Source organism: Hippoglossus stenolepis, chromosome 10 (assembly GCF_022539355.2).
Source record: "Hippoglossus stenolepis isolate QCI-W04-F060 chromosome 10, HSTE1.2, whole genome shotgun sequence".
Classification (NCBI taxonomy): Eukaryota; Metazoa; Chordata; class Actinopteri; order Pleuronectiformes; family Pleuronectidae; genus Hippoglossus; species Hippoglossus stenolepis.
The window spans coordinates 20,829,548-20,852,557 of record NC_061492.1 but is presented as its reverse complement, the minus strand read 5'-3'; the positions used below and the strand labels follow the sequence as shown (position 1 = coordinate 20,852,557).

Genomic DNA, 23,010 nt, shown 5'->3' with positions numbered 1-23,010 from the left:
CACCACTAAAGACAAATTGAACTTTCAGCAGGGATCAGAAAAGGTTTTGTTTTGTGAGCAGCTCCTCGGTGTTAATGATTATCCTCCTGCTGGCCTGTATCTTATCTCAGCTCTCTCATTTAGTATTGAGTCCTCATTACAGCAACAGCTTAGAGGCAACGTCCACTTGCCAGCACAACTGGCCAAAGGGATTTCCACCCCATTATGGACATTTTCTCCTGAAACACTCCTGTTAAAACTCCAACAATGGCTGTTTCTCGGCTCTACTCATCCCTGTGGATTACAGGCATCGCGCTTGTGAGTGTTCTTCACATGAGTCTGGGATTGTTGTCTGACTACAAGATCTGTGGGGACTCCGAGTGTGAAAGTAAGTCCCGTACAGCGGCTCCTATGATTTGAGTTTGTGGAATAATGTGATTTATTTGGAGATTTTCAAATGTCTAAGCTTCATTTATGATTGATTTGTGTGTGTTTGTCTATGTATTGTGAGGACAAGTTGCTTCTCATTCAAAGGATGACTCACCTTTGGTTTTAGTTGTAATGGTCAACATTCGGGTTAGACGAGGAGGATTAAATGTTAGTGTGTGTGTGTGTGTGTGTGTGTGTGTGTGTGTGTGTGTGTGTGTGTGTGTGTGTGTGTGTGTGTGTGTGTGTGTGTGTGTGCGTGCGTGCGTGTGTGTGTGTGTAGGCCCGATAAGCAGGGTGCAGGCCATCAGGGACCACCGCGCCAAGGACTGTCGTTTCCTGAGCTTCAGACGAGGAGACACCATCTCTGTTTACCACAAACTGAGTGGACAGAGGGAAGACCTGTGGGCAGGGAGTGTACGTCTGCTGACTCCATCTGTCTAACAGTCTCTCTCTCTCTCTCTCTCTCTCTCTCTCTCTCTCTCTCTCTCTCTCTCTCTCTCTCTCTCTCTCCAAAGCAGAATTTAAAGAATTGCATTACCTTCTCAATTCAACCAGTCTCTTATTCCAGGTTCTAGGTTAAAGAGATGACTTTGAATCTCATCAGTTTAGGTTTTCATTGAGTGATTGGGTCATGTTGATACTGTAGCTTTAACACCTGATAAACACAAATGGCTATTAAAGGATCTGATTTAATTATATTTAATAGTAATGAGATTATTATCTATAACAAGATAAAGAAAATTAAGCTATATTGGTGTGCATCATTGCTACTTGTGTGTTTTACTGTAGCAACCACTTTAATTAGCTTTGCTTTTCAGAGCCGGGTTTAATTATTGATTAAGATAAAATAATGTCTTACATAATGTAGTTCCTCACTTGACACTTGGTCACACTGCCTTGAGTGGCTTATAGCAAATCAATGAGATTGAATCAGTGTGAATATATTGCATTTCCTATAAGATGGAAGCTTTCACTTTAGAGTATGTTAACACATCAGTACTCTGATTAGTAAGAAGAAGAACAAACTGTTGGGATAGTCCTGTGAAGGACATGCATTTATCAAAAATAATCAATAACAAATAGCCTATTAGAAATATATCTTAGCTAAGAAAATACAACAGGAAACAAAACTGAGTTCCGGCACAATCACCTTGTTTGTGATATAGGTCACAAATACCTTTTGCATTAGTGAAATAAATGTAGATTATTAATTCAAGGAAACAAACAGAAATAACCTCAATGATAAAAAAAAAAATCCAGGCTGTATCAAGGCTTACCTTGATTATGTCCAAACAACATTTAGACATTTATATTGCAAGAAACCGGTTTTCTGATAAGTCTATTTATAACCATGTGCTTATTTGGCTGCATCCCTCATCTATAAACGATACTGACACATTTTTGTCTTTTTATTTTTTATCTGTCACTCATTTCTTCTCCTTTTCTGTTCTCCCACTCTCTTGACTAATGGTCATACACTTTTTTGTTTCCTTTTGTTTTTAGATTGACAAACAGTTTGGCTATTTCCCAAAGGATGCAGTGCAGGTGGAGCAAGTTTATGCAGCTAATGAGAAAGTTGTGGAAACACAGGTAAAGCAGATTTGATTTCACTTGGTCTTTATAGCATTATATATAGCATTTGCTCTTTTTAGCAAATAGGTAAAAGGTAACATTGATGTGCATTCTTAAAGAATCAGGTATATTGTTGAATGATAACAGTTATTTAACTTGATTTTGTATGATACAGATGCTTCATTACTTCAGAGCCTGTTTTTCTCTCTCCATTCAGAGATCTGATTTCTTCTGTATGGATGAGTCTGGTTATCCTATTGACGCCAGTGATCTGGACAGTGATGATGAAACTGATAACCAGACAATCCAAATCCACGAATCAGAATCACACAACGACGACACAAGCGTTGAAAGTCCTTCAACGTCGGCGGATCCCTCTACAGAATTCCCAGTTTCAACTCAGCAATCTGAAGACACATCAACAGAGGGAAATGAAAACAAAAACACTGGTGATGCTGCTGCAGGGACTCACAAGGAAGCACACGACAATCCTGAAGCTCTGAATGAACAAGGTGGGTCTCCCTCCTCTTCATGGCTTGGTTCTTCAGTGACAGGATGGTTGGGTCTGGGAAAAGAGGAGGAATCTATCAATTTGCCTGAAGAAGAGGAAGACGAAGGGAAAGAATCACAAGCCAAAACTTCAACTTCATCAGTGACAGGATGGCTGGGGTTTGGAGGAGAAGGAAAAACTGATGATGCTGTGAAACGCGGAGAAGACAAAACTAAAGAAACTGATGATTCTTACACTTCAGCCTTCACTGGTTGGCTCGGCTTCGGAGGAGACGCAAAAACAGATTCCGCCGAAAAGGAGCAGGATGGCACAAGAGAAGTGAAGGAAGAAAATGAGCCAAAAGTAACATTCAGGAGCAGGAGGATGTCTCTTGACCTCGAGGGTAGCCAATTACACGAAGAAGAGGAGAAAGAGGTGCAGACATTGGATTGGTTAGGGAACGGACTGTCACGCACGCTGGGATTTGGCGTGACCAATCAGGAGTCAGAGCGTGAGAGAAATGCTGAAAAGGAAGCTGAGAAGGGAAGTGAGGAAGAGGAAGAACAGCCATCGTCTGGTTCTTGGTTTGGGATCGGGGACATTTTAGGATTCGGGAAAAACAAGAATAAAGTTGACGAGCGTCAAGACAGTGGCTTTAAAGACACAGAAGAGGACAAAACCACAGAAGAAGACACTCTTTTAGAGAATGTAGACACCAGTGAAACACAGGGAGAGGAGAAGCAAAAAGAAACTGACAAAGAGCGACTGGAGGAAAAGCTTGAGACGGAAACAATAACAGAAGAGGGAGATAATAGTGTCAATAGCAGTTCCAACAAAGACACGGTTCTTCAAACTGAGCCAGAAGCAGAGTCTACCACCTCAGCGCTGGATGAAGACGAGAGTCAAAAATCTGAAATCAATCTAGGGCCTGAGCTCAGTTCTGTGGATTTAAATTCAGACTCCACTGCTCAACCTGTTGGTAAAGCTGAGGAAGATGAAAAAGATAAGCAGCAAAGAGAGACAACAGATAGAGGGGGAGAGGAAGAGGGTGATGAGTCAAAGGAAGAGGAAAAGCAGGAGAAGATGGGGGTAAAGCAAAGTGTGAACCAGGATGGATTAAAAGAGGTGGGAGAGATACAGGAAGAGGAGTTACAGCAGGAAAAACAACAGGAGGAGACGCTGGATGAGGCAGAGGAGTTAAAAGGAAAAGTGAAGCAGCAGGGAGTGAAGGAAATACAAGAAGAGGGGAAACAGGAAGAGATGGAGGAATTAAACAAGGTGGAAGAAATAAATGGAGAGGAAGGGCAGAAGTTAATAGAGGTGATGAAAGAAAAGGACAAACAGCGCATCGAGGAGTTAAAGGATGACAACAAAAGAGAGGAGGTGGAGGAGGCTAAGGAAGATAAAAAACAGGAGGGTGTAGAGGGGTTAAAGGAGGAGGAGAAAAGAGAGGAGGAGGAGGAAGTAAAGGAAGAAGAGAAAAGAGAGGAGGAGACAGAGGAGTTAAAGGAAGAGAAAAGAGAAGAGGTGGAGGAGTCAAAGGATAAAGAGAAGAGAGATGAGGATGTGGATATGGAGGAACTAAAGGACAAACAGAAAAGAGATGAGGTGGAGGAGTTGAAGGATGAAGAGAAAAGAGAGGAGGAGACAGAGGAGTTAAAGGAAGAGAAAAGAGAGGAGGTGGATGAGATAAAGGAAGAAGAAAAAAGAGAGGAGGTCGAGGAGGTGAAGGATGAAGAGAAAAGAGAGGAGGAGTCAGAGGAGTTAAAGGATGAAGAGAAAAGAGAGGAGGAGGCAGAGGAGTTAAAGGATAAGGAGAAAAGAGATGAGGATGTGGATATGGAGGAACTAAAGGACAAACAGAAAAGAGATGAGGAGGTGGATGAGATAAAAGAAGAAGAGAAAAGAGAGGAGGTGGAGGAGTTGAAGGATGAAGAGAAAAGAGAGGAGGAGACAGAGGAGTTAAAGGAAGAGAAAAGAGAGGAGGAGGATGAGATAAAGGAAGAAGAGAAGAGAGAGGAGGTCGAGGAGTTGAAGGATGAAGAGAAAAGAGAGGAGGAGGCAGAGGAGTCAAAGGATAACGAGAAAATAAATGAGGATGTGGATGTGGAGGAACTAAAGGACATACAGAAAAGAGATGAGGAGGTGGATGAGATAAAGGAAGAAGAGAAAAGAGAGGAGGTGGAGGAGTTGAAGGATGAAGAGAAAAGAGAGGAGTCAGAGGAGTTAAATGAAGAAGAGAAAAGAGAGGAGGAGTCAGAGAAGTTAAAGGATGAAAATAAAAGTAAGGAGGAGTCAGAGGAGTTAAAGGCAGAAGAGAAGAGAGAGGAGGAGGTGGGGGAGTTCAAGAAAGAAGAGAAAATAAAAGAGGGGGAGGAGGTGGGGGACTTAATAGAAAAAAAGAATCAGCAGGAAGTGGAGGAACTACAAGAAGAGGGGAAGAAGGAAGGAATGGAGGAGTTAAAGGTGGAGAAGAGACAGGAGGAATTCAAGGAGGAAATAAAAGAAGAGCAGGAGGAAATAGATAAGGTAAAGTTAATGGAGGAGGAAGAAAATCAGGAGAAAGCTGAGTTAAAGGGGGAGAAGAAGCAGGAGGAGGTGGAGGGGCCGAAAGAGGTAGAGAAAAAACCTGAGATGGAGGAGGCAAACGAGGAGAGGAAACAAGACATGGTGGAGGAGATACAGGAAGAGGTGAAGAGAGAAGAGCCAGAGGAGGTAAAAGGGGAGAGTGAGCTCAAGGAAGAAGGGAAACAGGAGGAGTTAAAGGAAGCGGAGGAAATAAATGGAGAGGAAAAGAAGAAGGAAATAGAGGAGATTATAGAAAGGGAGAAACAAGAGGAAGTTGAGATGTTAAAGGAGGAGGAGGAAGAAAAGCAACAGGAAGGAGAAGAGTTAAAGAGAGAGACAAAGCAGGAGGAGGTGGGGGAGCTAAAGGAGGAAGAGACAAGAGAGGAGGTAGAGGAAGAAAAAGAGGAGAAGAAACAGAAGGAGGATGCAAAAGAAGAGAAGAGCGAGGAGGAATTAGAGGAGTTCAATGAGGAAAGAAAGCAGGAGAAAGAGGAGGTGGAGGAAGAGAAAAGGGAGTTTGAGGAAATGCAGCAGGTGAATTACGTTGAGGGGGACAGGAGGGACAAAGAGGAAGAGGATGGCCTTAAATGTTTACATGAGCGTTGTCCACAAGCTACTGATGATGAATCTGTGACAGACAGAGGTGAGAATATCTCTGAGGATGGAGTGAGCTCAGCAGACGGAGGTAAAATCCAGAGAGGAAGTGAAAACAGTCACATAGGAGAGATTCAGACAAAAGCTTCTGAGGAAACTAAGAGAGACATAATAGGACAGGAAGAAGATGGTTTGGACGTTTATGAGACACAAGACATTGATCTGCCACATTCAGGAGAGAACAGAGAAGAGGGTCAATCGTATCCTGGTGATCCAAAACACACAGATCTCTATCAAGGCAATGATAATGAGTCCAAAGATGCTGAAACTAGCAGCGATGGAATTTCCATTGAGAGGAAACCAAAGCAAATACAGTCAAATACAGATCATGAGACAGATGATGTAGGGAATGAGAGCTCTGATTCACAGATGAATGAATCCGTTGAAAGTCAGATATCTGAACAAACTGTGCCCCTTCTGTCTGAAGAACCTGCTGGATCTTCACTTCCGCCTGATGATCTCAACACGAGAGCAGCAGAGACTGGAAATGGAGGAGCTTTCGGTCTTTTTAAAAACGCCTTCAGCTATTTAAGCCAAACACGTGACACTGAAACAGAGGATGGTGTTGATTCTGGTTTGGAGACAAATACAGGTGAGACGTCTCAGCCACAAGCCTCTCAGATCTATGAACAGGAAGTAAACTCCAACGCTGATTCGAATCAGATTTATACACAAGATCTTCCAGGCACCATGGCCACAGAGCAGCCACAGCCTACCCCTTCCTCTGCCAGCATCCAGACATCACCCATGTCTCATTCTCATCCCCATACTCCCTCTCTGCACACACATTTCCTCTCCAAGCACTACACAAACCTCCCCGCTTATATGACGGTGGAGGAGGTGAATGTTTTGACGGAGCTCTTTGGGCGACACAAGCTCCAGTTTTTAGACTACATGTTGGGGAGCTCAGAAACCGTGCCTGCGGAGCCTGATGAATCTATATTGTCAGACATAGAAAGACTTCTGCATCATCACAGGGAGACCCTGACGTCTGCTAGCATGAGACTCGCAGATGCTCCACAGGAGGACAAGGAAAAGACCAGGACGCTCATCGCTCTACAGAAACTAGAGATGCTGATCACAAGAGTGAGAGAGACTTTCAGCACAGGAAAATCAGACAGTAGCAAAGGAAACCATCAAGGTATATTTTTCTATATTGCTTCAATGATCAAGGTAAATGATCATCAATATTGCAAGCTGATTCAAACGTTTGATTTCAGATGGGTTTTGACTTGCATTTGTCTCAATCAGAATGCATGTGTTCCCAAAAACAGCCGAGGCCAGCTGTGTCGGTGCATCTTGTTCAACTCACAGCAAAGATCACGAAATGAGCCCTGTGGACAACTCAAGGAAGACAGAGGATACTTCTGTAGCCGCGGATAACAACATCCAGAGTGATGACATGACGGATGTGGGGAATGTTGGAAAAGAAAGGGATGAGAAAAGAGGAGGGGATAATGATGGATGTGGGGAAGAGTGTCCTCAGAATCAGTCAGAATCACCGCAGTCACAGGAAGGTATGGACAACTCGATAACCCCTAATCAGGATGGGTTAAACAGTGATTAAAAGATCATAAGCAACAATCACACACGAGTCACTTGACCGGCTGCATCCCCATCATTCAACAACACAACCTGCAGTGTTGTGGCACGGCTAGAACATTTATTTACAACATTTTCCACTTGTTTTATATATCAAACAAACTATTTGGTTAAATTCTAATAACTTTATATCACCAATATCATTTTGACAGAGTGGAAATGCTTGAATTCTAAACTTCTATCTGTCTTTGTCCCTCCAGGAGTAATGGAGCAAATTCTGGACTTTGTTCATCAGATCGGTGAAGAATCAGCCGCTCATGTTCATGCAGTGAGGGAGCGTCTCACATGGATGGCACAGGTAGGTGTTATCAGCAGCCATCATACAGCTAAATATAAATTGTCACTAAATTGAAGCCATATGTATAATTTGTCATAAACCAATGACAGCAAACTGAAATGCAGTATAAGTGATCAAGGATCCTTCAGTGAAATACTGGAATAGCAGAAAACACATAGTTGTACATATGCAACTACCTTGTAGTTACTCCTGCAGACTTTGCCGCCATTTTTTGAATTGAGTTGAAGGAACGAACACGGCAAGTAATTGCTCTTCAACATCGAGGAGCTCCAACTCCAACACGATCTACTTAGTGACACTCGTCATTGTTCTGAAGTAAACAGACACCAGAGAATTTGTTTATAAGCGGACCAGAAACGGGAAGACACTCAACACCAGCATAGACACTCTACCGCCACTAGCGTTTTGGCAGTGCAATTAACACACCTACGTACAACTATGAATGCTCGGCCCTGTGCGTACCTACGACGTAGCTTCAACGCAGAAGCATAAGTCAGCCTTAAAGGGATAGTTCACTGAAAACTGAAAATTCACTCATTATCCACTCACCACTATGCCGACAGAGGGGTGGGTGAAGTGTTTGAGTCCACAAAACACTTTAGGAGTCGCAGGAGTAAACAGCGTTGCAGACAAATCCAATTCAATTTAAGTAAATGGAACCCCTTCTACAGACATAAAACAACAGGAAAAAAACATAACATGCCTCCATACTGCTCGTGTGGTGTCATCCAAGTTTCCGGAAGCCCCGGCTTTAACCACAGTGTAAATAACCTCGTCTTGAGTTATTTATGAATGTCAGGGCTTGAGGAAACTTGGATGACACCACACGAGCAGTATGGAGGCATGTTATGTTTCTTCTGTTGTTTTATTACGTCTGAAGAAGAGGTCACCTTGGCTGCAACACTGTTTACCCCTGAGACTCCTTAAGTGTTTTGTGGACTCAAACACTTCACCCACCCCTCTGTCGGCATAGTGGTGAGTGGATAATGAGTGCATTTTCATTTTTTGGTGAATTATCCCTTTAAACCTCTGGGACACTGAGCCAGAATTATTCACCTCATGTGGCTACAGTGGGCGCTGTTGCTCAGTAAAAATGATATAGTGTTGCTTTAAAACTCATAATAGGGAATGAAGGAGTATTTGCCAACAGCACAATTCATGAGTCTCAGGGATTCAGGCTAAAAGGTTTGAATATGTTCATAGAGCAGGGTCAACATCTGGTTGTAGAGTGTGCACACTGTGAGCTCTGCCTCTCCAATATCCTGAACTCGTGACATGTGGATCTAACTCTCCCTCCGCCTCTCAGACGCTTTGCCTGAGTCTCAGCTGTCAAACTGGCTCCGTCACTGGTGCCTGTGCTGCTGGTTGTTTATTACTCACGTTGAGCCAGCTGGCTACCACCGTGCTGCGAACACAAATAGTTTAACAGGGATCCTCTAGTCTGAAATGGAGGAAAACGAAGCCGGCCCGGTGAGTATTAAACCCCTCAGAGAGCGACGATCGCCGGGGGTTACCTCTCATGTCACGTCCTCACCTGTGTCCTACTTCCACAGCTCGTAGCTTGTGGCGATCACTCGGAGCAGGTGACATGTGCTATTACGATTTCCCGAGAGAGACGTGTGTAAAGACATAGTTATGAGTTAAATTTGATATAATCACATTAAATAACCGGAAACGAACGGAGAACAACATTGAGAATATTGTAATTTTTGTAAACAGTGGTTATTTTTGATGACACCTGTTTCCCCCGGTGTCACTTTGAAATTGGTCCGACATGCCAGTGTGGCATTTTACACTTGGTGACGTTGCAGATGAACCATTTGCACCCGCGGGGGTGTAATAGCACCTACCTAACCCTAGAGAGTGCACATAACAACCTTTATGTACACTATTATTTTATTTTTTTTACTACAAATATTTAACAATTATTATCTGCACTAATTTAAATCTGTTTAATTTGTTGGGTAGAAATTAAATTAATATTCCTGGCCCCCCCTACCACGCACAGCGGAACATGGTCGTGTCCATATCGGTGGTGTTGTGAATAGGATGTGATACCGCCGCTAGTCCGGGTGATGACGGCTGTGGTTGTTCGCGCTAATGTCGGAATAAATACGAATTAGAACTAAACTAACCGGCCAAATGGAATAGAAGCGGACATGGCGGAACACCCGGCAAGCGAGCAGTTCTCCAGCGAGGCGGCCGACTTCCAGACGGCGGCCGAGGCTTACTACACTATCGCCGTTGAGAAAGTGAAGGATGTACGTTATGTGGCAGGTTTCGTTAGCATTTCACGACTAGCATTCACAGCTGAAACAACGCAGCGGACTCTCACGTAGGAGGACAGCTGAATGTTTAGTCGCTACGTCTTTTCATTTTCGATGCACTTCCCCTCTGAAAACATGTGTCCTAGCATGGCTGCTAACCAGCTGTCAGCACTGTTTCAGGTTGTTTCTTCCAATGTCTCGCTGGTAGTTATGAGTCAGCTGGTTATAGTAAACTAGATAACTGAGAGTAACGTTTCTGTCCTAAATCTTTGCGCTTGGACATTGGAGCTGTTTTTAAAATCGTCCCCGAAGCAGATAAACACAACACCGGCATTTATCCGCTGCTATGCCCTTAAAGCAGCTGTGTAGTAAAGTGTATGGGCTGTATTTATCTCCTGTTGACAGTCAAAGGACACTACAACCACTGGTAGATCAAATAAGAGAATTGCTTTGGTCCTTTTTAAAGAATGAAGAGGCATGTCCCTTCCCTAATGAGGCAACAGCTGTTAAATGTGTTGAAATTTGCTCTGTTTGACATGTGAAACCCATTCTGATGATAGTGTAGTGCTTTGATGCACTGAGTGGAAATACTGTTTACAAACGCTGTCATGCAAGGCGGATCCTCATGTCCACAGCGAGTTTACCATTGTTTACACTCCACTTAGTTAAAAAGGAGTGGACTAAATGAATCAGGTTTTGTTCCCATATTAAGGAGCATCACAGGGCTTGGCAATAAACAACGTGAATAATTCATTTTCATGACACGCAATACAACAAAGGGTTGAATTTGCATTAATATAATGCTCAATATAATGTGCAAGCATGCTGAGGAGGTATACACATCATTGATCTACCTCATATTTGTAAAATGTTTTTAAAGAGTTTGGCATACGAAGAGTTTAAAATCATAACTAACTCAGACCAAAGATCAATCTTAAAACTCTACAGAGATAATAATGTGATATTTTTCGTGATAATTATCGAAATCAGCTCAGGTTGTATTTTTTTTAGCTTGTTATAACTTTCTGTCCTAGAATCACACAATTTCTAAGAGACAATTTAAAGATGTTGATTGAAAGTAGCTTCTATAATAATCCGCTCTTTCCTCCTCGTTCAGGTTGTGTCGTCACTGCCTGACGACATCAGACCCGGGCCAGACCTGTATGGCGTACCGTGGGAACCAGTCATCGTCTCCAGTTTGGTGGGACTGGTGACAGTGCTGCTGTTCACCTGTAGATTTTATAGCTCTGTGAGTATACAGCCATTTATATACACACCAAACAGAGTTTACATGTTGATATTTGTTTTGTAGTAGTACTGTTGGTTTAATCACCAAAAAGGTTGAGGGTTAGTTGTTGGCAGTTCTTCCTTTACCCTGTACACACCTGGTATTAACATGTGGTCTTTGTGATTCGATCACAAGTGAACAGCTCTGAGTTGTGCCTTCACACCTGGTATTAAAATGTGGCCCCACATGCATCTTGCGATCGGATCTGAGCGGATCTCACTTCCCTGCTCGATATGCAAAGGAACACATACTGTACATCATTTCTGTCCGTCCGTCCGTCGGCTGTGGTTACAAAAAATCAATGAGAAGAGAAAAATTATGTTTGATTCATAGCGAAACTCCAGCGGCAGGACGTCAGTTGAGTAGAAGGTCCTTCATATGTAGCCCAGGACCCATTTGCGTTGTGTTCACACTGCTAAAAATTGTGGGCACATGTGGCCCAGACCACTTACAAATGTGGTCTAGCGATCTACAGTATATCCGAACTGAGTGCGTTCACACCTGTACTTAGAGCTGTCCACTTGTAATCGGATCACAAAAACCACGTTAATAGCAGGTGTGTACGGGCCCATATTGGCAAATCGTTCACCTTGAAGACCTCTTGTTCATCCTTATTTACTTCTTTTTTCTTTCAACAGGTCAAAAGCAGAATGTATCGAAGTAAGTTACATTACTTGTTACTTGATATCACATTCTTATGACTCTTTCCAATCACATTACACTAACTCGTGAATCAGAAATAAGAGAAAATACATAAAACATCATTTGAATCTTTTTGTTTTGTATTCCCTCGTTTTCAGGTAAAGAGCATTGGATGGCAGCACAGGTTACACAGTTGCTGGATGAGAAGTGTGAAGTCCTTGAGACTCTTAGTAAATGTCAACAAGAGGTTGGTACCTGTCTTACACACAGCATGACTCTTTTTAACAGAGGCCTTATCACTCTGTGTTTTGATTTCCATGTCATAAAATTATCTGAAGATGCAGTGTCTAATTTATGTTGTTATGTGTGATGTGAGGACAGGAACGTTCTCACTACTAAAAGTAAACAGCTCATGCACTTTAAGTCAAATTCTGAAGCGATTTGCATTTTGGTGTGGTGATCATGAGTCTTTAATTGGTTCCGTTTCTTAATTATATGCCTTTTGTAGTATGATGAACTGGAGGACTCACTCAGGGACAGTGGTGTGTTGGCCCAAACTCAAAAGACAGAACATCTGGAGGTAAGGCAAATAAAAAATATACAGAAAACTTAAATGTAACAGTAGGAATCTCTTTTTTTCAAATCTCTTTCTAACAAAATTAGCTGGGAATCTGTGCACAGTGTAAACAAACCATTTAACAACTTCTATGGAACTTCAACTAACAATATCTGATCTGGAGGACTGACGCTAATTTATCTGGCATATAATAGATATAACACCGTGTCTAAGTCATGCCTGCTATTGTGTACAGATACACACCTTACAAACAGAGCTGTAAGCAAACAGGACACATGCAAAGTTTAAGTTTGTTTTGCAAAGTTGTCCAAACTGGTCGTAGGTGCTGTGCTTCTTCTTCTGCCTCTTTACTTGTGTTTGCGATTGCATTGCTGCAGAACTCTGCACAGTGTCTAAAAAGTTGCTAATACTATCCCTAAAAGTGAATCAGTCATCTTTGCAATCCTTTGAATAGTTTAAACAGGCCTCCCAACACAACTACAAATGTATTTAAATAGATATTATTGTGCATGTATTTTTGCTGATAGTGCCATTATGAAGCCACATCACTGAAGACAGAGGGTCAATCTCAAAACTTGAAACTGCTTCACTGCTGGTCTGAAATTGTATCTTGTTGTCATTTGAAGGTGTTTTCTGAACACATTTGTTTTTGAACACATCCAGATGAAAGCTGGACAGTTGGAAAATGCTAAAAAGGAGCTTGAAAGGGATCTCGACCAACTAAAGGATCAACTGGACCAGCAGAAACAACATAGGAAAGAACAAGAAAGAAGGGTAGGAGCACAAATTTTGAAATTCAAATAAACTACGTTAACTGATAATTTATTGCAAAATGAGTTGATTATTTGTTTATCTCTGCAGATAGCAGTGCTTGAGGAGAGCATGGAAACATTTGAAGAAGAATCCAAAGACCTCCAGTCACAGGAAGAACAGGTGCATTCACCATGACTTGTATTTTCTGTCCTTGCCTGTCCTCCCTGTACCTTTCCTGTTGTTTCCCATCTGCTGCTTTGTCTTTTCCTCTGTTTGACAGCTGTCTGACTGTTTGTCTGTTTTAGGCACAAACTACTCTGAAAGTTTACAGTATGAACAGTGACCGATTACAAAGGAACCTGGAAACAGTGGGAGAGCAGAACACACTGCTACAAGAGAGCAATGCTCAGGTAGGATGCTGCGTACACACACACACACACACATACAAAATATAACCATGTATGGAAAGAGCTTTGCAAGTCTATATTCTCGACATATTTTGTATATTTATCTCTCCTTTTTGATCACCCTTATTCCTTGCACCATCATTTCATCTCTCTTCCTATCTCTTTCTCTCTGCAGCTGAGGCAGCAGGTGGAGGGATGGGCAGAAAGAGTGAATGAGTTGGAGGCAGAGATGCAGAGGTGCGAGGTCACATTCAGCGGGATGCAGCAGGATGTGGCCAATAAGGATGAGCGTATAATGGTACGGTTGGTTCAAGCATTACTTATCATATACAGTTAGTTAGGTAGGAGAATTGGCAACAGAGTTTACCCAGAGTTTGTCTTTCACACATGCACAATACAGCGGGAGGTTTTCTGCACAGACGTGTTCACAACAGCAACAAATCTTCCGCATTATTCAGGCAAGAGATGGAGCAGTCGCGTGCAGCAGACATAGGCAGGAAGTGATGTATTAACTCCACTGCGGAGTTCACATAATTTGCCTGACATCACACAGACACCAGTGTCAGCTCTTATCACCACAAACTCTCTAGACATCTTCATCGGTGTCTTCTACATGTGTGTCACCGTTTTTTAACCGGGAGATATTTGTTTTTTGGGGGTTTTAGTTTTTGTCAGTTTTTGCGTCAACTGAGACTGTGGAGCATATCACTCTGACATTTGCGTTCACAATACAGATGAACTGCAGAGTTCAGTGCATGTCTGAAAGCAGCTTTAGTTAGTCAGTCAGTGAATATTGTCCTTGAATTAATTTTCTTTCATATAGTGGACATAACTCAAGAACTACAACAGAAGAAGACAATAAACTGATGTAAAAGATGCTAACCTTGAAGAAAAGACTTGGTTTGTTGAGATCAAATGTTTTTGTGCTGCCAGTCGTTGACAGACTGCCTGCTGAAGATGAAGGCTTGGGATTCGGATCTTGAGGAAGAGGAAGGAGCTGAGAAGGAGACGTCCAATGGTGCACCAGGAAAAGAAAAGGAGAATGGAAAAGGGGGCATAACGGACCCACAAGGTCATTTCCAGAAAGTCCAAAAGCTAATTTATGCTGCTAAGGTATGTGAATGAAATGGACACATTGCATTAGATTCTGTGCTAGTTGATAAGAATGGTTTATACAAGACATTTTTTTTTAAATGTTGGGAAGCTTTACAGAGACCTCCAAGCCAGACACACTGACATTAAACAATATAATTTACTATGCGGCTGCTAAGATTTTGTGTTTTTACTTGTTTGCAGCTTAACGCCGACCTCAAATCAGTAGATGAAGACAAGGACAGAGTATTTGCCAAACTGAATGACGAAGTAAAAGCTAAAGAAGACCTTCAAGGTGAGTCAACATAACACTGACGTCTGTCTTTTTAATCCTGTCAGAGTGAGCTGATATTGTGGCCACAATAAGATGTGTGATGGGTTATGTAATTTCCTACACCTAAACAACCATTCTTTATCATAAAACAGTTATATGAGTGTAAAGACTTAACATCATAACAGATGGTCTCTTTGTTTACCACTGCCACTTGTGTGTATTTGTTTTTCCCTTCAGTGAGCATTAAAGAGCTGGAGAATGAGAAACTATCTCTGCACTCAGATGCGGAAAACTACTCGGATCAGGTAGCTGACTTTATATGTGTATTAGTGTGATAATGTATCATAATGGTGTCCTACATTAATTAGCATTTTAATTATTCTTTTTTCTCATGTGCTCAGGTCCAACGATTACAACAGAAACTCCATATTATGACAGAAATGTACCAGGAGAATGAGCTGAAGCTGCACAGGTATAGAGGCACAGATAAAGACCCATGTGAAGGTATTTCTTAACTTTACTGATTTGAAACTTAACTGATTAATGTGTGTTTGCAGACTGCTGACAGTAGAGGAGAAGGAGCGACTGCAAAAAGAAGAGAAGTTAAATAGAGCTGACAAAAACATTGCATTGGCCATGGAAGAACTCAACAACTACAGGTAGCTGCCTCTGACAATTATTACCAAGCACATTAACAGTATCTAATATCTTCAAGTCATGTGTGAGGCTCCCCTACACACACACACACAGTCTCACTTCCTTCTACATCATTGTGTTTCTTCAGACAACGAGCAGAAGAGATGGAGGAAGAGCTGGATAAATCCAAACAGTCTTACCAGACCCAGATATCAGCACATGAGAAGAAGGCTCACAACAACTGGGTTAGTAAAACTCCACCATAAACCGTTTTTACAAATGTGGAACAAACAGTCAGGGATTGTATCATCACATCAGTCATGTCAGTCAATATTGGTGTCAAATATATATTTCCACATTTCCTGTCTTTCACTACAGCACATTAAGACAAGTTGTTTTCAGACATGTAGTGAACTATGTATAATCTCCAAACATTCTTCGGAGGGGCTGCATGTGAAAACGCAAATGAGAGAAAATGAGTGAGAGCCTTACTCCACCAGCCCCCTTGTAAAAACTCTGCATAATGTCCAAATGAGCCAATGTGAGAAAACAGCAGGAGATTGACCTGGGGACACAATTTGCATTACTCCCTATCTCTTGATCTATAGTTTTCTATGTATTCAAACTGCCTACGGAAATATACTGTATATTCAAGCACCCATATATAGAATGTGTCCGTATCTATGCTCATATGTCATGTCAAGGTATTTATGTTGGCTTGATTTTCTAGCTTGCAGCTCGAGGGGCAGACAGAGATCTAACAGACATCAGGAGAGAAAATGCCCTCATGAGACAGAAGTAAGCAAATTGAATAACTTATTTATGTTTGTGGCTAAACTGCAGAATAATTCTGCATTCTGAGATCTTCTGTCTTTAATATTGTACATTATGGGGGTCAGCGTCCTAAAATGTCATGCCATATATTAACTAAAGGTGCGTTTGTTTACAGGCTGACAGACACACAGTTCAAACTAGACGCCTTTGACAAAGATCCATATGCTTTGGACAGTCTGGCCAGACCAATGCCTTTCAGAGGTCACACTCGCACACACACACACACACACACACACACACACACACACACACACACACACACACACACACACACACACACACACACACACACACACACACACACACACACACACACACACACACACACACACACACACACACACACACACACACACACACACACACACACACACACACACACACACCATCATACATTACTCCTTGACTTTTCACTAAACTCTTCTCCACCTCCAGCTGAAAGGTCACCATATGGTCCTTCTCCTCTGGGTCGACCAGCATCTGAAACCAGAGCTTTTCTTTCTCCTCCTACATTAATGGATGGACCATCTCCTCGATTGTCTCCTAGAGGTATACACTTACGCACACACAGACATTTACCTACAACTAGGCTACAGCTATGCACAAAACCAAAAAACAGTCACGTTGATCTGCATAAACACCCACTGTAGGCTTAAATATTGGTTTCAGAATTTTCTGCCATACATTTGCCAATTCAGTACCCCCAAAAAATCATTTAAATACAATCACATGTAGCATGTCAAAGATAACAGCTGGCTACAGCATGATCAAGTGTAGATGCTGAAATGTCTTCAGTAGCATGGTGTGTATGCTGGAATGCTGTTTGTGCACTTTTCAGAGTCCATGGGGAAAATGTTCAGGGTGTATACAACACTGATATGTCTTCAAACTTCTTAGTTCACTTTAATTGACATAATGTTCTCATTCTTTCTCTTCTTTTCTCTTGCTCTCACTTATTCTGGCCTAATCATCTCTCTCTGATATTATGGGTTTGGTTTCGGTTCTTCCCTTCCCTCTTTGTCCCCCTCTTACCTCTTCTCCCTCTCTCTTTGTGTCATCAATATCCTCCATCTGTCCCTTCCTACTGTCTTTTTTTCCCTCTGGTCCTTCCATCCACAGTCGGCCGTGGTCCCATGGAGCCATCAGGTGGCCATGGGGACATGGAGCGGAGTGGAGGGCCTCACTCAGACAGTGGCTCAATCTCTCCCACATGGGACAGAGATCGCAGGGGACCCCCGCCAGGACCCCCAGGGCCCCCAGGGCCCCCTGGGCACCTAGGACCTCCAGGTGTGTGTATATGTAAGAGATAGAAAGACAGAGAGAATCTCTACAAATGTCTACAAAGCCAGAGCAGCCCTGACCTGCCTCAGGAGAATTATGATTTCGATTATTTTTAACAGCGTATTTCATCAGTTTGATCCGAAAGTGATCAAGAGTTTGAACTCATATCAGTATTTTTCCTTGTGTATCATATCAATCTAAGAGAAGCTACTTTGTTGCGTTGATTATGGTATTTGTCAGTATATTTCTTTGTTTTACTATGTTCTTCTGTTGGGGGAAAGTTCAAAGTGAGCTTAATCAAAAATGCAGTGAGTCGTGACTGCAGAGATGAAAATAAAATGGCTCCATTATCTTGATTATGTTTACTGCTGTATGTTAATGTGAGCATTTTGATATTCATTTATCTAAGTTTTCCTTTCAGGGGGAGATATTTGAATGTGGCACCACTGGATTTCTGTTTATTACATTATTCATATGTGTATAATTGCATTATTTGCACTGTGATTTTATTGAGGCTCAATATGTTGCATATGTTCTAAAGGCATCGTGCTGTTGTGTCTGCTAGCTGTTGGATTTGTCCACAGTCCATGAACAGGTGTAACTAGTAACAGCTATTACTAAGGTTATTAGTTGCACCTACATTCGGTGATCCAACATTCAAAGTCATATGATGTGCATGTGTCTGCTAAATGCATGTAAACCGTGCATGTGGACTATGTTTAGTGCATTTTGAGGTTTTATTTTGGAAGCTACAGATATCATATCATAATCATATCCACCTGAAAACACAATTTGAACAACTTACTGTCATGTTTACATTTAAAGGTAAAACCAACCTTTTTTAAGCTCTTACACATCCAACTAGAGACACTCACACTTCACTCCCAGTGTCCACGATGTCACTCTCCTGTTGTTATTTAATGGAGTAACCTAAACAAATATCAATGTACATTTTTAACTTAAGTTTAACTTATTTACAGCTTTGGGAAGAGATGGACATATAACATTGTTCCTTGCATTTCTTAATGTTTTCTATTCATCTCTCTCAGGCTATATGTTCCCAGAACCAGGAGGTCCCATGTACAGGAGACCTCCCCCTGGCCCTCCTCCTCCCCATCTTAGGGGGTTCCCTCCTGCTGGTCCACCAGGACCTCCACGCCCCACAGACATGCCAGGTGAGTCACTTGAATCTGTACAGGGGATTATAATTACTTCATTGTTTTCCCATTTTTAACTTTAGGACAAGATGAAATGTAGAAGCTGAATGGAAGCTAGTGAAAATCTGTACATGTATATGAATGCAGATGCAGAGTCTGAACTACTACTGAATGTGTTTGTCAATGCAGATGGCTTTTATAGAGACAACAGCCTTGGACCTGGTGAACAGGAATACAGAGAGGTAAGACATACATATTAGTCTGTACGGAATATACTGTTGGTGTAAGAAGTGCAAGTGTTACTGTCCTGCTCATGAAATATTCTGTGGCATTATTCTTTTTCTTTTTCATTTATTTTAAGCAAATTGTAGATCTTTCCAGACAACAAATGAGAATAAGTAGAAAATACAGATGTGAGAAACCCAGTCAACAATGATAATGAAATTACAAAAAAAGCTGAAAATGCACTTTGTAAGTTTTTATTTAGGACCAAAAAACCTCCCATGATGAAGTTCCATCATCCAACCTCCCGTTAATATTAAAATCATATGCTGCTTTTTTACCATTGCATTTACCCAATATTTTAAATCTGGAGCCTGAACTCTTCCAATGCTTCCATTGTTAGATTTTTTTTTTAAGGAACTTCTCCCACAATAAACATAAATAAGGAGTACAACTTATTTTCTGAATTTAACCATTCTGCCAGGACTTGGATAATTTTGGAGTCTGATCATTTCTCATGTTGTTTCTTTACATACTACCGCCATTTTCCAATTTCCCTTGTTCAGATTATTTCCCCCTTTCAACCGTAAAACACAATCATGAGCTGAATCATCGCTAATCAACTATTTGCCAATTTGGGAATTCCCTGTGACAAGTTCAAATAATGCATGAAGTAGTTGACTGATTCAATTCTAGATGTTACATAGTTTCTTACTTATTATTAGTATTTGCAGAAATGTTGTTTATCCCTAGGACCAAATTGCTTAGTTCAATTTCTCAATGTCCCTTATTGCGCATGCTGTTGTGATGCTATTGAATCTAGTGTTTGCTGTTCATCCAGTGGGACTGTGCTTAAATGAAAAACAAACTGTATCCTTTCCCTCCTTAGAATGCATAAGAATGGGATTTGTTGTGTTACCTGTCCACTGCAGCCTCTGTAACATGTACCTGTTTGAATCTGTCTCATTATCAGTCTGGTCCTGGTGATCGAAGGACTCCCCCTGAAGGAGATCCAAGGATGGGGGGCCCTCCCCCACCTGGAGCCCCAATGGGCCCCATGGATGGTCCCTTTCCTCGTAGAGCTCCCTATGGACCCCCACCTCCTGATTTCTACCCTCCCAGGGGACCGGGGGGCCCTTCCATGATGCCTAGTAAGCTATCCTCACATCATGCTCCATCTTATCTCCAGATGTCATTGGTGTAATCTTGACTCATCACTCTGATTTGCCTCCAGGGTGGGCACCTCCACCTCAGGGGATGATGTTCCCTCCTCGTTTTCCTCATGGTCCAGCTCCTCATCCTCACTATGCTCCCCCCATGCGGCCCCTTCCACCCGACGGCTTCCACCCTCCCTCCGTGGGTCCTCCTCCTCCTCAGCAGCCCCTCCCCTCGCCACCACACAGCCAGTCACCAGAAGAGCACAGACCCTCACCTGAAGATGCCATTTGATCCTGAGCAGGTTTCTACTCAAGCTGTGAGATGATGTATTTCAGGTTCAAATCAAATTCAGTGGTATGTATGGCGGGCAGATTGCAGTTTACCACTGTTGCATATTTAACATATGGAATAAATAGTGTTAACAGACAGGAAACATCAGCCTTCGTCAGCCTGTTTGGTTGTTGTCTGTCTACATCGACTCCTTTTTTCATCCTTTTCTCTCTTTCTTCTGCCTTCTTTCATTTTGTTTTTACCGCTCTCTGTTTCATCGTCATCCAGATACTTTCTCATTGTGGTCTTCCTCTCATTGTGGAGAAAGCAATATATGCCTAATCTGTATGTCTGTGTGTGGGAGAATGTTGCCACATGAACTAGAAACAAATTGAGCTTGATGATGGCAGAAAGGTTTTTAATGTCACTTGAAATGTGTGCATGTAGAGATGCTGAATGTGGCGGAGAAAAAAAAGTTTTACGTATTGGAACCAGTCAACATTTCATCCTGATGGCACAGAAATCTAAATGATCCCGAGCTGTCAGGAACGAAATGTAATTTCACCGCCTAATACCCTTTATTTCTTAGGACAACACTCTTGCAATTGTCACCATGATTTTTTTTTTATTAGTCATTTAGCGTCTGCGTTGTTGACCTGGATTGAACTACACAAAATTCAGATCCCACCAGGTCTTCTTTTCTCTGTGACTGGACTGAGTTGATCTAAAACTCTCTTCAATTTCCCCCCAGAGGTCCAATGAGAGTTTTCTTAAAATATAATTAAAGCGAGTAACTTAATTTCCCCGAGTTTCCTGCAGGACTTGGTGGATTCTGAGCAGAAGATGAACAGTGCTTTTGATTGTTGTTACAATGACTTGCATGTGACCCATGCTTGAAAACAAATGTGGCTTTAAGAAGAGACTTGTGTGTTTTGTCGAGGTTGAGATTCATCGTGTAACATATTGGTAAATAAAATGGAGTGATCGGAAGAGAAAGCAAACACCCATGTGAATTTTGTAAAAAAGTGATTATTAATAGATGAATAAAGACTGTCAAATTGTCAATGTCTCAATGTTTCTGTAATGTATTATATGTTCAGTTTACTTTCCATGGAACTGAGAAACCACTACTAGAGCAAACAAAACATTGGAATGTAAATGGAAATCAGGTTGTCATTGATCAGTGTTTTATATAATGTGTATACATACAATGTTTATAATCACATTTTATTAAACCATAAATTATTAATATCTTTTAAGAATCCTTTCAAATATATAATGTATATATCCTTTCAAATAAATGATTAAGTAAAATCATTCTAATCTAAATTGTACAGCACCTATGTTTTGCTTGAAACTACTAAAATACTTAATTTAATTTATCCCCATCAGTCATCAGTTGGTGTCACAACAGCAACAATCATCCACAACATGTTGCTGGGGATGATTGTGAATTAATTCAGATATTATTAACATAGAATGGTTTGGAGCTCTACTAGTGGCTAAGATCTCAAAGGAAAATTCAGCTGGTGCTTCTCTCAGGTAATTAAGCATTTTTTCCCCATTCTATCCGGTTTCTATATTACATAGAAAACATCACCATATATATATATTTGCCAGTATTTAGTCTCTTATGTGCTTGGATGAATTGTCTCTGCATTGTTTGCTCTCCCTCTTGCCTTGAAGTGTCCACGATATTGTGAATTCTGAATCACTTCATTGAATTACTGGTATTTTTTAACAGAACCAAGTCACTGTTAATGTAATTACACCTTTGCTTTTCCCACTGAAAGAAAATATCGGCCATGAAAAAGATTTTTACCAGGGTGCTATTTCCAATTTCTGTTTTGTCATGCATAGTATTTACACTCATTACTCTGCCCTGAATTACAAACAGGCTGTTGTACAACTTACAGTAATTGTATGATGAAGATGATACAACTGCAACGTAATTCAATTACTAGCGTATATATTTATTCATGCGCTACAGTATTTCTGTCCTGTACATATATTTTTCATTCACCTTAACTGTACATAATTTACACCTGCATTACTTACCTCAATGCACTTCGATCACTTTAATCATTCAGTATTTATCTACGTTCTAACATTCAGTTTTCACAGCCGTCCTTTTACAGTCATATACACTACTCTCACTTTATATTTTTAGTCTTTACTTGTTGTCTTGACATGCTCTATGTGCCTTCGAATTGCCCTCCAAATAAAGTTGTTTTGAATTGAATTGAACTTAATTCAATTACTGTGAAAGTTATTGTAAGATAATACAACTTTAAAGTTGTATTGTAAAGTAATATAACATTTTCTTTACGTTTACTAATGACCTGTTTTTGTCTTTACCTTCCATCCACCTAACTCCTTGCCATCTAACTGACTGACAAGTGACTGAGGTCAACTTATCTACTTGCATTAAAAAAAAAACTATGACAGTTAAGATGTTCCAAGTTTCTTACATCACATTAATGTACTAAGTAGTTTAAATGTAAACATATACATTGTTGAAGATGTAAGACATGACACTATGTAGTCAATGCTGTGTTAG

The 23,010-nt window shown here is 41.2% G+C and overlaps 1 protein-coding gene across 1 annotated transcript; it reads left to right on the top strand.

The window, feature by feature from the left end:
- Positions 1-231: 231 nt before the first annotated feature.
- ctage5 (CTAGE family, member 5) lies at positions 232-21,512 on the top strand. Its single transcript, XM_047341718.1, has 31 exons — positions 232-367; positions 689-822; positions 1,912-1,998; positions 2,198-3,889; positions 5,030-5,311; positions 5,459-6,833; positions 6,967-7,209; positions 7,495-7,592; positions 9,722-9,853; positions 10,977-11,108; positions 11,786-11,807; positions 11,948-12,036; positions 12,298-12,369; positions 13,030-13,140; positions 13,228-13,299; positions 13,425-13,529; positions 13,702-13,824; positions 14,460-14,639; positions 14,823-14,913; positions 15,130-15,197; positions 15,294-15,364; positions 15,450-15,551; positions 15,677-15,773; positions 16,259-16,326; positions 16,478-16,563; positions 16,798-16,911; positions 17,482-17,649; positions 18,693-18,818; positions 18,990-19,042; positions 19,996-20,173; positions 20,257-21,512. Exons 1-31 carry the CDS (start codon positions 247-249, stop codon positions 20,469-20,471), a joined length of 6,507 nt encoding a protein of 2,168 aa, XP_047197674.1. The 5' UTR covers positions 232-246; the 3' UTR covers positions 20,472-21,512.
- The last annotated feature ends 1,498 nt before the right edge of the window (positions 21,513-23,010 follow it).